The sequence below is a fragment of the Poecilia reticulata genome, linkage group LG6, assembly GCF_000633615.1.
Source record: "Poecilia reticulata strain Guanapo linkage group LG6, Guppy_female_1.0+MT, whole genome shotgun sequence".
NCBI classification, from domain to species: domain Eukaryota; kingdom Metazoa; phylum Chordata; class Actinopteri; order Cyprinodontiformes; family Poeciliidae; genus Poecilia; species Poecilia reticulata.
In genome coordinates this window covers 31,177,304-31,189,697 of record NC_024336.1, presented here as the reverse complement: position 1 = coordinate 31,189,697, position 12,394 = coordinate 31,177,304, and the positions used below count along the sequence as shown (strand labels likewise).

The window sequence follows — 12,394 nt, the reverse complement described above, 5'->3', positions numbered from 1 at the left end:
AGAGAGACAGAGAGAGAGACAGAGAGAGAGACAGAGAGACAGAGAGAGAGACAGAGAGAGAGACAGAGAGAGGGAGAGAGAGGGAGACACTTGCAAATATACATACTTATACATAACTTTGTATTCTGCCATCTTATATCATACAGATTCACAAACACCTACTATAATTAAATTCTATGAAATAATTTAGATTTCTTTAAAAATTGAATAACTATTTATATATATTTACTTCCCAAATTCTTCCTCAAAATATCTGATAAATTAATATTTTCCTTAATACTTTCAAACTTTCTCCTCATGTACCTTCTCTCTTTTCATATTTATGACATTCTAATAAAATATGCTCTATTGTTTCATATTTTCCAGTTATCACATTTGCCAGTTTTATGCTTTTGAATTTGAAGAAGTGTCATTAAATCAATACTTTCAGAACATCTTCTGTAATAATCTCTTCTAAAAGGTCAAATTTAACACGACCACGTGACAAAGGGCGACGCTTCAAAACAAAAAGCAAACGATGTAAAAGGAGTAGAAACTATTACAAGAGAACTTTAACATTTTAAAGTAAATCATCAATAAACTGGAATCATTTTTGACATTTTGTATTGCAACAATTTAGAGCTTCCTTAAATACAATTATGTCATTTATAACATGTTGAAAATGTTTTTTTATTGTACTTATGAATCAAAAAACATCAGAAAGATCATTTCTTTATTGCTGTAGTCACTGAAAAGTAAAACTTAAAACACAACTTTAAAACAATTTTTTGTAAGAAAATAATTGGTTCTGATTTTCTTCAAATATAATTTATAAACATGATTTACAAGTAATGACATCAGTGTTTCCTATGAATTTATTTCTACATTTTCTGTCCGTAAAGTTGATAATCAGATGGTTCATTTGGTCAAACAGCTGAAAATGTTAGAAAATGCTTTTAACTCGTTTATGTTAATAAAAAGTCACCATTTTCCATCAGACTACATACTGTTTATTCTCCAACCATTTTATTAGAGCGTTGTTGTTTTGTACGCTGTCAGATATGAAGGTGAACATTTTCTACTTTCTTTTCAAGACTTTTATCAACTTTGGTCTTTTCTGTTGGTTCTGTCCGTTTTTCTCCAGCAGAGACGGTCAGAACAATCCTGGAGGAAAACCTGCAGGCAGCTGAGGCCGGGGTCAAAGTTCAGCTTCCAGTGGGAGAACCAGCCTGAACAAGCTGAGATATAATAGCATCACAGCACGGGTTGGAACAGCCTAGTCAAAGTCCAGCCCAAAATCTAACAGATTGACGTTCTTCATCCAGTTCGCCTGAGCTGCAGCCGTTTCTGGAAGGTTCTGACCCGACGAGGCTCTGCAGAGCGGACTCTTCATCTTTCAGCCCAATAGACGGGTCTGGTTCTGGAACACTGCACACCTGGTTAGCGTCCCGTGACGGCTCCAGGTGTGACCTTCCAGTGCCCTCTTCTTTATTTCTAAGGTCAAAGGTCAGATGGCTATTCCTGCATTATCCTCCTCTGGGCCAGTTTTCACTCATTTTTCTCCTGATGGTCTCCAGTTGGTCCAAACCTGAGGAAAGCCGGCAGAACTTCCTGTTGAGCGTTACGACCTTTGACCTCGTCTCGTTTCTCTAGTCTGACTTTTGATGCTAAATAAACAGCATCAGTTCTGAAACCGACAGAATGGATTCTACCCTCTGCCTACTCGAGGGCCGCTTTATTAGGCACAGCTTTGTTTACGTCCCATAGAGGTTCTGCTGGACTCACATCCCCGACCAGAACCACCACCTGCTTCAGGAAAAACAGCAAGTTTTTAAAATTAACTTTATTGTAGAAAACAAAACCAAGTGAAACAACAATTAGTCGGAAATTCAAAACGATCCCATTTCCCTCTCGCATTAAACGCATCGCAGCAGGTTTCAGAGGGTGAGGCTGTTCTGCAAGCCCCAAGAGTCCATCATCATCATCACCACCATCATCATCATCATCATCATCATCACCATCATCATCATCACCACCATCACCTTCTCCACCTCCAGGCTTGGTTGACCCACAGTGAAACCTCCCCTTCATGCTACTTGAACTGGTTGTCGATGAGCGTGCCCTTCATCTTGGCCTTCTTGGCCTCCAGCTCGGCCAGCTCCTGCAGCCTCCTCTTGCTCATGCCCTTCCTCTCCAGCTGCTTCTCGATCACCTTGGCGTTCTGGGCGTAGGAGTCGGCCACCTCCCGGGCCTCGATCTCCTCCTCCTCCTCGTCGATGGTGGACACGGTGACGGAGCTGAACTTGCCCATGTCTTTGGTCCGCTTGGTCATCATCACCCGGACTTTCTTGGGGGCCTCCGGCGGCTTCTGGCTGTACACGCTGGTGTTGCCGAAGCCCTGGCCGAACTTCACCACGGCTCCGTCCACGATGAAGGTGGCCGGGCTGTTCTTGTCTTGATGCTGGTAGAACAGCAGCAGCCCGCACTTCCCGCACTTTTTGCGGCGCTGCCGCTCGATGCCCTCCGCCCTCTTGATGAAGGCCTGCTCCTCTTCCTCCACGTTGCAGAACTTGTGTGCGTGTTTGGCGACGTCGATGACCCTGGCCCGGTCCCGGGGCCGCATGGGCAGCTTCTCCAGCTGGCAGTCCAGAACCAGAACCATCTGGCCGCAGAGGCAGTAGTAAACGTGGAGCGGCTTCTCGCCGTCGTCGTACTCCTCCCGGTCCCGGGTGTCGGAGCACACCACGCTCCTGGAGACCACCTTAGGCATCTTCTCAGGCCGCCAGGACCCCAGCAAAGCAGCGGCGTTATGGAGGAAAACACTCTCTGCTTCCGGTGGTCGTCACTTCCGCCGCTCCTGACGGAAACCAGCTTCCTGACTTTAGTTCCGCATAGTTCCCTTCTTCTTATTTAGAAAATGGTTTACAAATAAAACAAGGCAGCAATATTAATACAAAGTAGCATTTGGGTTTTACAGTTTGAAATGCATACAACACGTTTCTATCCAAACAAAGTTGTTAATCAAAGTTTAAGTGAAGTTGTTGAGCAGATTTACTTTTATCCAAATATTGAGATTTACAAAAACATTTTAGGATTTTTTCCCCCAGTTATATACATTTGGAGGAACTTTTTTAAAAATATGAATTTTTTTTTAAAACTTCCCCAGTAAAACTACATTATTAATTAAAATTTTGGATGATTGAAATTCAACGCCGGATGTATTTACTGTCGGACTCCTTTGGCAGCTGGATTCCCTGAGCCTGGAACAAACCCAAGATAATCTGATTCCTCTTCATGACAGAATGAGCCTCCAGCAGGTTCATTTCTAAATTTAGTCTTTATAAAATGATTAGTGGGTTAGATGTGACAGAATACTTTAGAGGAAAAGTTCTGATTTTAGAAATTATATCTGATCCAAAACCTTTAAGAATATATTTTATGCAATTTAACCAGACCTGGTAATTTCTTCTGTAAAACTGAGAAGTTGTAATTATTTTGTATCTTTAAAGTCTATACCTTCCATGTGCAGCAGAGTCAGACCAGGGGACGTTTCACACGTCTTCTGGAACCAGAGATTCAAGATGTTGGAATGAGTTCATGTGATGGAACCAATCAGACCCAATCACTTCAACCAGCTTGTCCTTCATTCCAGTCCTGCATCAGAACCCCACAGAGCCGGTCCAAGGCAGAAGCAAATTAAGCCGCTGCTTTAGACTTCCAGGGCAGCAGGGGGCAGTGGTGCTCCACTGGAGCACATTAACTTTTGTGCCAAAAATACATGTGGTTCTGGCCAAATAGTAATAATCCCATATTGCTAAACTGTATTGTTCATTTCAGTGATATTTCAGTGATTTCAGTGATTCTTGGTTCCATGAATCTGTACTTTTCCACTTTGAACAGTCATAGTGAGTCCTCTTGTTCATACACCAGCTGAACGTGACGATCCAAAACTCATGACACTCTGCATTTGGTTAATGCACATCACCCCCGTCTACCACAGGACCTACTGGGAGTATTGGTTTCATGTTGAACTTCTTTGAAATGGCAGCATTCCCATTTTTGGTCAGTTATAATTTAGATATTTACGTTAGCCGACATGTGTCGAGTCCACAGTTCCCAGTTTGACCCTTTCAGAACAGTTACCCAGGTTTCCAGTTGCTTTTCAGCCAGCTGACCGGCAGCGTTTCCTCCCCCTCCGTCACGTGAATCAGGCCGAACATGTTGGAGCAGCGAGCGGATCATTAGGACTGGACCATTCCTCCCCAGGCCAAGCAGGTCAGACTGGGCTCTGGGTTACTGGTTCCGTTCCAGTTCCAGGTTATGGACCTCAGACCAGGAGCACCTTGCAATATTTTCAGCTCAGCATGAAGAAACCAACCAGAGAAAAAGCCACGATACTGACATTTTTATTTCAAGACGAGTACAAAACATTTTCCATGACATGGAAACAAGGAAAGGCTTTTCTCCTCAGCAGCAGGTGGGGGAGGGGAGATCACTGACAGCAGCTCTTGTCGCAGGTCTTCCCTTTGCACACGCAGCCAGAGGCGCATTTACTGCAGCCTGATGGGCAGCAAGAGCAGCAACCTGCAAGCAAAGAGCAGCAAAGATCAGGACGCTGAGCAGCAGAACCAGCAGCTGGACCCAGTTCCACCAGCTCCACCAGTTCCACCAGTTTCACCAGTTCCACCAGTTCCACCAGCTCCACCAGTTCCACCAGCTCCACCAGTTCCACCAGCTCCACCAGTTCCACCAGCTCCACCAGCTCCAGCATCCCTGAGGGAAACTGGAGCTTCCAGCTAGAAGCAGCTGGACAGAGGAAGATGAAGATGTTCTTACTTTTCTTGCAGGATTTGCAGGAGCAGTTCTCGCAGGTGCAGGAACCTCCGCAGTTACATTTTCCAGCTGAAGGAGAGAAAAACCAGATCAGCCTCCAAACTACAGAACCAGAACCAGAACCAGAACCAGGACCAAGTACTCACTCTTGGCGCAGTCGCAGGGATCCATGTCTGAGGCGGTGCGGGTCTGAAGACGTTGATCAGCTGATGTGGCTCCGGGTTGGAGGCGCTTCTTTTATAGCGCAGCGCAGCCGGGCGAGCCGGGCGCAAACACACGCTCTGCGCGTGCGCAGAGCGTGTGCACACGGCGGGGGACAGAGACTCATGTCCCTGATGAGAGGACAGCTTGGTCCCTGAATGTTACATAACAGCACCGAGTGTCCCGGTTCTGACCCGGACCAGAAGAACCGCGGACTTCTTCACATAAGGAGAGTGTTAATAATAATAATAATAATAATAATAATAATAATAATAATAATAATAATAATAATAATAATAATAATAATAATTTTTATTTTACTGTGAAAACAACAACAAAAACGTCTGGAGGCTTTTGGATCCGTTAACGTCCCAGCATGCATCGCTGTGAAGAGTTTCCTGTTGCTTTATTGTGAACATTAATAAAACTCTTCATTTGAATTGATTAATAACTTAATCAATCTTTTTGTCTTTTCCTCCAATTTAAACTTTTTATTTGTAATGAAAATATATTATTTTAATGAAGATGTTTAAAACCTCCATCATCCATCTCCCTGACCCCTGACCCCCAGCGGGGTCACCAGGTGCTGCTTCATATCTCCAGGGGTCAGCGGGCGAGAGGCGGGATCACCTGGACAGGTCGCCTGTCCATCGGAGGTTTTTAAATCTCATATAAAGTTCATATTTTATTGAAAACGAGGCTGATATGCGCGTCATCGTGTTCGCGTCTCTGCACACGGCGCGAACCAGCAGCTTCTGTTCCGGCTGCAAACAGCCAGTTCAGTGCTGCGTTTACGGACCGCGTGTTGTGGGAAACACAACCACCAGAGAGCGGCGAGCGCAAACGAGACGTGGGGATCCGCTCCACTGTTCCACACAATCATTCAGATCTGTGCACGTCTAATTATTCTGTCTAAATGTATTTTTACAATAAATATATAGTTTGTTGTTTGTAACCAAACAGTTTATACTTTAAAAATGTATCTTTCTACTTTCCCAATAGAAACATATTTGAAATAAACAAATCTCGTTTTCTAGAAGATGTGACTGAGCATATTTGTATTGTTTCCATATGTTTATCTCATATTTCTTTAGTTTCAGTCCACATTCCATCCTTTCACAGGTGTCAGAGTTCCCACGCCCCGTCATGCCCCTGAACGCACCAGCGCCTGGTTTTGCACCCGCCACTGGGCCGCCGGAGCCCTTACTGGTCCCAGTTCGGGTGATTCCAGGTCGTGTTTGTTCGCCAGAACAAGCTGAGTCATTGAACAGTGACTCAGCGAAATGACAAACCTGAAAAAGCACAAAAAACAGGAAGTTCTGGAAAGTTCTGGACTGTAGTAAACTGGACCCATCCGGATAGTTTCATGCTGGGATTTTGGTTTTATCTGAAACTGGAGGAAAGTCAGATTCTTCCACTGTTGGTTTCAGTTCCTAAACCTTTTTCAGTCTGTAGTGTGGTTCTGGTGCACTTTACCAGAACCAGGACGGTTCTGGTAAAGTGCACCAGAACCGGCCCAGAAAAGACACTGAGTTCAAAAAGCAGGTTTCATTTCTGGACTCGATGCGTCAGCAGACATACTGTCGGTGTGACGTCAGGCCCACATCGGGAGCACAGGCATGTGATGATGCAGACGTCCAGGACAGAGTTGACCAGAACCTAGAAACGGGCCAACATTTCCTCGCAGGTCGGTCGTTTCGACTTGGGCTGTAAGAAAACGTGGCTGTTCAGCCAAAGTCTGCAACGTGTGGCGCCTTGTTCCACATTGAATAAAACGCTACTCTTGAGCCTCAGTCACTCAGTTCTGGTTCTTGTGGACCTGCTGTGGTTCTGCTGGGTCGGCCTCAGGTTCTGGTCCGGGTCATGGTTCTGCTGAGGTTCTTTGAAGTCCAGAATTAAAACATTTTATCATTGAGGGAACTTTGAATATTCAGTTGTCCTAAAATAAGAGACGCATCAGGAAACATTATTTATGAGGAATAATAAAGAAAATGTTTAATAAATGTTCCCAATTATTAATTATTCCACATTTTTCTGTAACTGCTGCTGCTTTTCGGTTCAGCAGAACCGAAAGATGGTGAGCCGACCTCTGACCTCTGAGCTGACCGGGTCAGAACCGGATCGGATCAGAATCAGTTTGTTTTTCTGCCTGAATGACGTCACAGTGACCCCTGGTGGTTAGAACCAGGAAAGACATGAAGCAGCAGCTGACTATGCACAACATCTAGATTTATTAGTTGTTCCAAAGCAAGCGGATGAACCGGGTCCAGTTCTGGACGGCTCCTCAGCTTCCAGAACTCGGCGTGTTTTCATGCAGGCTCTGCAGGGCCAGGTCGGTCCACTTCATCTCCTGCTCTTTCACCGACTCTGTGGATCCGCCGTTGTCCTGCTCGGCCTCCGGCAGCTCGCTCTGCGGCACAAACCCCCATCAGAACGAGTAAAACCATCAGATATCACAACTCTGGAGAAACAAAATATCCTGATAGATGAGAGTGTAGCTTTCTGGGTCAGAATCAGGTCAGAACCGGGTCAGAACCGGGTCAGAATCGCGTCGCCCCGAAAAGCTTTAGGGCGTCTAACTTTATCTCAGTGTCTTGGACATCTAACTGATAGAAACTGGTTTTAATGTTTGCAGATTAACAACATTTACAGCTGAAACCACAAGTTTACATACAGCCAATAAAAACATGGCCACCTTTTCTCACCTGGTCTGACGTCAGACTTCAGGTGAGAATCACATCGTTTCCATCAACAACTGGACTCAGGAGTCAAGGACTGCAGCATATTTACTCCAGTAAAATTACAAAGTATTCATCCAAGAAATGACTCAAGTGAGCAGAAACGTATTTGGTGAAAAGTATTAAAGTACTGAGTGATTGATCAAATTATCAATCAGTTAATATTTAAAAATTACATAATCAGAAGTATAAAGTTAACAGGAAATTTTAAAAACAAAATTACAATAATTCATAGGAATAACAACAAAATCAAGCAAAAGAAGAGTTTATTCTTTGAATAAATAAACGTATGAAGCTGCAGTGATTCTGCGTCGGGTGAATTTCTGGTTAAAACATGTTGGAGCTGCAACTCTTCATCATGAAAGCAGAAAAACTGCACACTATCAGGAAAACCTGATATTTTTATTAAATATTGTGATAACCCTGGACTCACCCAGACTTTCCCTCCACTAATCACTTTTCTATCATCTTTCATTTTTACTCATTTTCATTCTGTTGGATGAGAAAAATCCAGTAACTGTCAACAAATTGGTGATCAATAAAGTACTTCTAAATGTGATCAGGATGACCAGATGACCCCTGACCTCTCTGACCTGGACAGACCTCTGACCCCTGTGTCCGGAGCGCGAACTGCAGCCAGAGGATCCGTTCATTTCTGATCCATTTCTCCATAAAACATCAAAATCATGCCAAGGTTGTAACTTTCAGTTTAATCGGCAGCTAACAAAATGATCAAATTAATAAACGAGGTTTTCTCACATCGTTTTGTTTTTTAATCACCAGAATCGCTCCGTTTCCAACTCCAGTCAAATGAAGTCAGTCACCAACACGTTGTGTGTATTTATGATTTTTCGTTGCTGATATCAGAAGCTGCTGATAGCAGGACGTAAAGATTAACTTCCTGAAAAGATGAGGCTGTAAAATATGATAGATTAGTGGATAAAAGACATTTCTAGGTGTTAATCTTTGGATCATACCATCGACCATGAAAACATTTGTTCTCTATTTGCCAGAATTATGAGGAGGAACCAAATATTTCAGCTGCCTGAACGAACCTGTTCCTTGGAACGGATTATTTCAGGCAGCTGAAGTATTTGGTTCCCTCCTCAAATAGAGAACAAATGCTTTCAAATTCTCAATTATTGGTCATATGATTGAGCCACCAAAGATTAACACCTAGAAATGTATTTTATCCAGCAATCTGTCACATTTTACATTACATTTTCCAGAAAACCAGTTTGTGGCAGCTTTAAAAACGCAACGTGTTGGAAACCTGTGTTTGGTGACTTATTTAAAATTGTCAGGTTTAAGTGAAAAAGCGGTGCAAAAAGACCTCCACGCAAGACCTAGTTTATTTATTTTATAATTTTGTTTGCCAATTAAACTGAAAGTTACAACCTTGACATGATTTTAATGTTTTACCGAGAATCGATCAGAAGAAATGAACGGATCCTCTGGCTGCAGTTCGCGCTCCGGACACAGGGAGGCACAATTTCACACAAGACTGTTCTCTGAAACGCGTTATTCACCAGGTGGTCATAATGTTCTGCTAATCCATTAGTAATAATAACAGTGCGTCGCCCTGGGTTCGGTAGTTTGGACCGGAACCAGCCGCCCGTACCAGAGGGATGGAAACGTCCTCGTAGGGCAGCCGGTCCTCCCTCCACGCGTCGTCGGTCAGGTCCAGGACTCTGCCGTCCCGCTGGATCTCACTGTCCATCCCGGGTCCAGAACCGGGTCCAGAACCGGCTCCGATACGGTCCCACTAAGAGCCCACAGAGCAGCGGGGCTTCACTGCTGTAGCCTGTAGCTTCTCCGTCTGGTGTAATGGCGGCGGTCAGCCGGCTGATTGACGCTCTACCGCCCCTTCTGGCCTGGAGGGTAAATCTTGTCATGTTTTCATCAGTGATAAGAGAAAAATCCTCACAATTATCACAAATAAAGGCCTTCAAACGTCCTTCTGCGTGTTTCACTGAGTGATCAAGTTCCCAAAATAAATGAACTTTTCAATAATAGTCTAATTTATTGAATGGGTCTTTAAAAATCTGAGTAGGTTTCAAACATTGCTGGTGGTTGTGTGTGTAGTATGTCATAAATGACTCCATCCATCCATTTTCTTTCACCCTTGTCCCTCAGTGGGGTCGGGAGGGTTGCTGGTGCCCATCTCCAGCCAACGTTTCGGGCGAGAGGCGGGGTCACCTGGACAGGTCACCAGTCTGTCGCAGGGCGTCATAAATGACTCTGTGGCCTTAAAACATCATATTTGTCCCAAATGTCAGCAACGACTGATCCTGTTATCAGTGAGAGGGTGAAATGTTGAACATTATTTGACCATATTACAACATTTTGGTTGGATTTGAAAAGACCAGAAAAAGTTGGAAAGAACAATGAATCATCAAAATTGCAAATATTGCTTATCTGTAACAATTCGACATTATAGTAAAGGGTTACGTCCACAAGGTAAAATGGAGTAAAGAATAATAAACCTTAAAGAGGCTGGCTTAAAAACCTGCATTGCCTCAGTTGAAAAACTTAGTTTAAATAATCAGAAACGTGTAAAAACAATAACTACTTTAACCTAAACGCCTTTGCTGTTTACTTTCCTGTGTCTTAAGGGTTATTATATATTTTATTATATTTTGCTTCCACATAATAATAATAATAATAATAATAATAATAATAATAATAATAATAATAATAATAATAATAATAATTTCTCTAACCCTTTAAACGTACACGTTAAAAAAAAAGAGACTGGTCCGGATTGGCTGTCTTCTGTTTCCATGGAAACCAGACGCCTCGCTTTCTCAAGCGGCTGAAAGACGCAAACAAAGTCCAGACGACGCGGCTGTCCGACAGGAATCAGAGGTAACAGGTGAACTGGTTGGACTGGAGGCTTTTACTGGACTTATCATGGAAAATGTTCCCGTTTCGGCCGACAGGAAGTAGTTTACCAGCACTTCCTGCTCTGCTTTTGACAAGAAGGGAATAGAAACTTTCTATCTAAAATCTGTAACCAAACTGGATTAACAAACTTCGTGCTGCTGCTGATTGAGGTTAAATGGCTGGAGATGTTCACAGCCTCGACCTTTACGGTCAGAAAGCCGAGCAGAGAGACGCTGGAGTCGGGGAGAGATGCTTTGAACTTCCTTCTCTCTCTACTCCGCATCCACGAAGCCTTTTCAACTCCCCTGGGATTTGGGGTCAAAGTTCAGGGATTACTTGAGATTTTCAGATGCTAATCAGTTGTAAAAGCTATACGTTGTTTCCGCGGTTCATAGCAACTATCTCAACCTTAAAACGGATTCAGCAGCAGGGCTGCACTTAGTTTTTCTGTATTGGCAGTTAAAGAAACTTTCTTTTCTTGAAGCTGAAACTTCAAATAACTTGACTTTTATCTGAGATGCAAAAGAAAAACACATTTTCTCCACCTTTAGTTGTGTAGATGCCAGCAGTCAAACCTCCAGCTGTACAGGTCTGGATTGTTCAGTTAAGCTTTTAAAAATGTTTCCTTCTGGATTATTTTTATTCTACCAAAGAAGCTAAAACAGTTTGAGTCAAAGGGTGAACATTAGAGCACAAGTTTAATGAAGATTAGAGACTGGAAGGGTTTTAAAGCAGAGTTTGTGAATGATTTCCAGGCTCAGCAGTGATGTCACTTCCTCAGGAAGCAGAACATGTGACGTCATGCAGCAATCCTGGAAACCCGGTTTTCTCCTGCATCATCAGCTCGAAGGTGAAGGAAGGGACCCTGGGGAAGATCCATCCCCAGAGCGTCCTGTACAGAACCACATCAGGCGACTACGGCCGGCTTCCTCCCAGCTTTGAGAGCGCCCCCTGCAGCTACCACCCCAAGACCCAGAGCTTCAGCCGCCAGATGCAGCTGGGAGGAATGTTTCATGGCTGCTCCATGAACACGGCACTCGATAAAACCCAGCTGTGTCTGCAAAACACCATCTGAGCATGCTCAGACGACCAGCCTTCGGCCACGGCGGCAGCTCCTCTTCCTCACTGATAATAACTTTAGATAGTAGCGACTGCTTTGTTGGTGTGACAACATTTGATATGTAATTACTGAGTTAGATATTATATCATTAAAGTGAATCCATCTTGGCTCTGACTCACTGGAGGATTTCATTCTGCAGATTAACACAAATTTCCCTGGAAAACAGAATTCCAGGTGGGAAAATCTGACATTTCAAATCAAAATCCAATATGGCTGCATGTTTATGAAACACCCTGAAAAATAAACAACAAAATCCAAAAAGACTTGGAAGAAATGTGACTTTTCATCATGTTTGTTTCTGACGCCTTGAAGGATCCAGAAGGATCCAGAGGAAGAAGCTGCAACACAACCAAAGTTCTTCTTGTCAAAATGTTCAATGAATCTCAGAATCAGAGTTTTGGTGAAAATGTTCTCCTCTGTGTTTCATTTGATCTCCTGGCCCTCAGGACTCCCTGTGGGTTTTATGGGTTTCCCTTAGAGCCGAGATCATGTGACTTCATGCTAGCGCTCCGTGTGACGCTCCACCTGCTCCACCTGCTCCACCTGCTCCACCTGCTCCACCTGCTCTGCTCCACCTGCTCCACCTGCTCCACCTGCTCTGCTCCACCTGCTCCATCTGCTCCACCTGCTCTGCTCC

General features: G+C 43.8%; 4 protein-coding genes across 5 annotated transcripts; 1 reads left to right on the top strand and 3 right to left on the bottom strand.

Annotated features, from left to right (window-relative positions):
- Positions 1–1,807: 1,807 nt before the first annotated feature.
- Positions 1,808–2,845, bottom strand: steep1 (STING1 ER exit protein 1). The gene has a single exon (XM_008412688.2). The coding sequence runs from the start codon at positions 2,747–2,749 to the stop codon at positions 2,072–2,074; it is 678 nt and encodes a 225-aa protein (XP_008410910.1). The 5' UTR covers positions 2,750–2,845; the 3' UTR covers positions 1,808–2,071.
- Positions 2,846–4,369: 1,524 nt separating this feature from the next.
- On the bottom strand, positions 4,370–5,070 carry mt2 (metallothionein 2). The gene is made up of 3 exons (XM_008412689.1): positions 4,959–5,070; positions 4,816–4,881; positions 4,370–4,563 (listed from the first exon to the last, which is right to left on the bottom strand). The coding sequence occupies exons 1-3, from the start codon at positions 4,981–4,983 to the stop codon at positions 4,472–4,474; spliced, it is 183 nt and encodes a 60-aa protein (XP_008410911.1). The 5' UTR covers positions 4,984–5,070; the 3' UTR covers positions 4,370–4,471.
- Positions 5,071–7,221: 2,151 nt separating this feature from the next.
- Positions 7,222–9,597, bottom strand: anapc13 (anaphase promoting complex subunit 13). The gene is made up of 2 exons (XM_008412690.2): positions 9,373–9,597; positions 7,222–7,423 (listed from the first exon to the last, which is right to left on the bottom strand). Exons 1-2 carry the CDS (start codon positions 9,469–9,471, stop codon positions 7,298–7,300), a joined length of 225 nt encoding a protein of 74 aa, XP_008410912.1. The 5' UTR covers positions 9,472–9,597; the 3' UTR covers positions 7,222–7,297.
- Positions 9,598–10,530: 933 nt separating this feature from the next.
- pierce2 (piercer of microtubule wall 2) lies at positions 10,531–11,871 on the top strand. 2 transcript variants are annotated; one of them, XM_017305200.1, is made up of 2 exons: positions 10,531–10,619; positions 11,393–11,871. In XM_017305200.1, the coding sequence occupies exon 2, from the start codon at positions 11,404–11,406 to the stop codon at positions 11,710–11,712; it is 309 nt and encodes a 102-aa protein (XP_017160689.1). In that variant the 5' UTR covers positions 10,531–10,619; positions 11,393–11,403; the 3' UTR covers positions 11,713–11,871. The 2 variants fall into 2 exon arrangements, with proteins under 2 accessions (XP_017160689.1, XP_008410913.1); XM_008412691.1 differs by having other exon boundaries at positions 10,549–10,626.
- Positions 11,872–12,394: the final 523 nt, after the last annotated feature.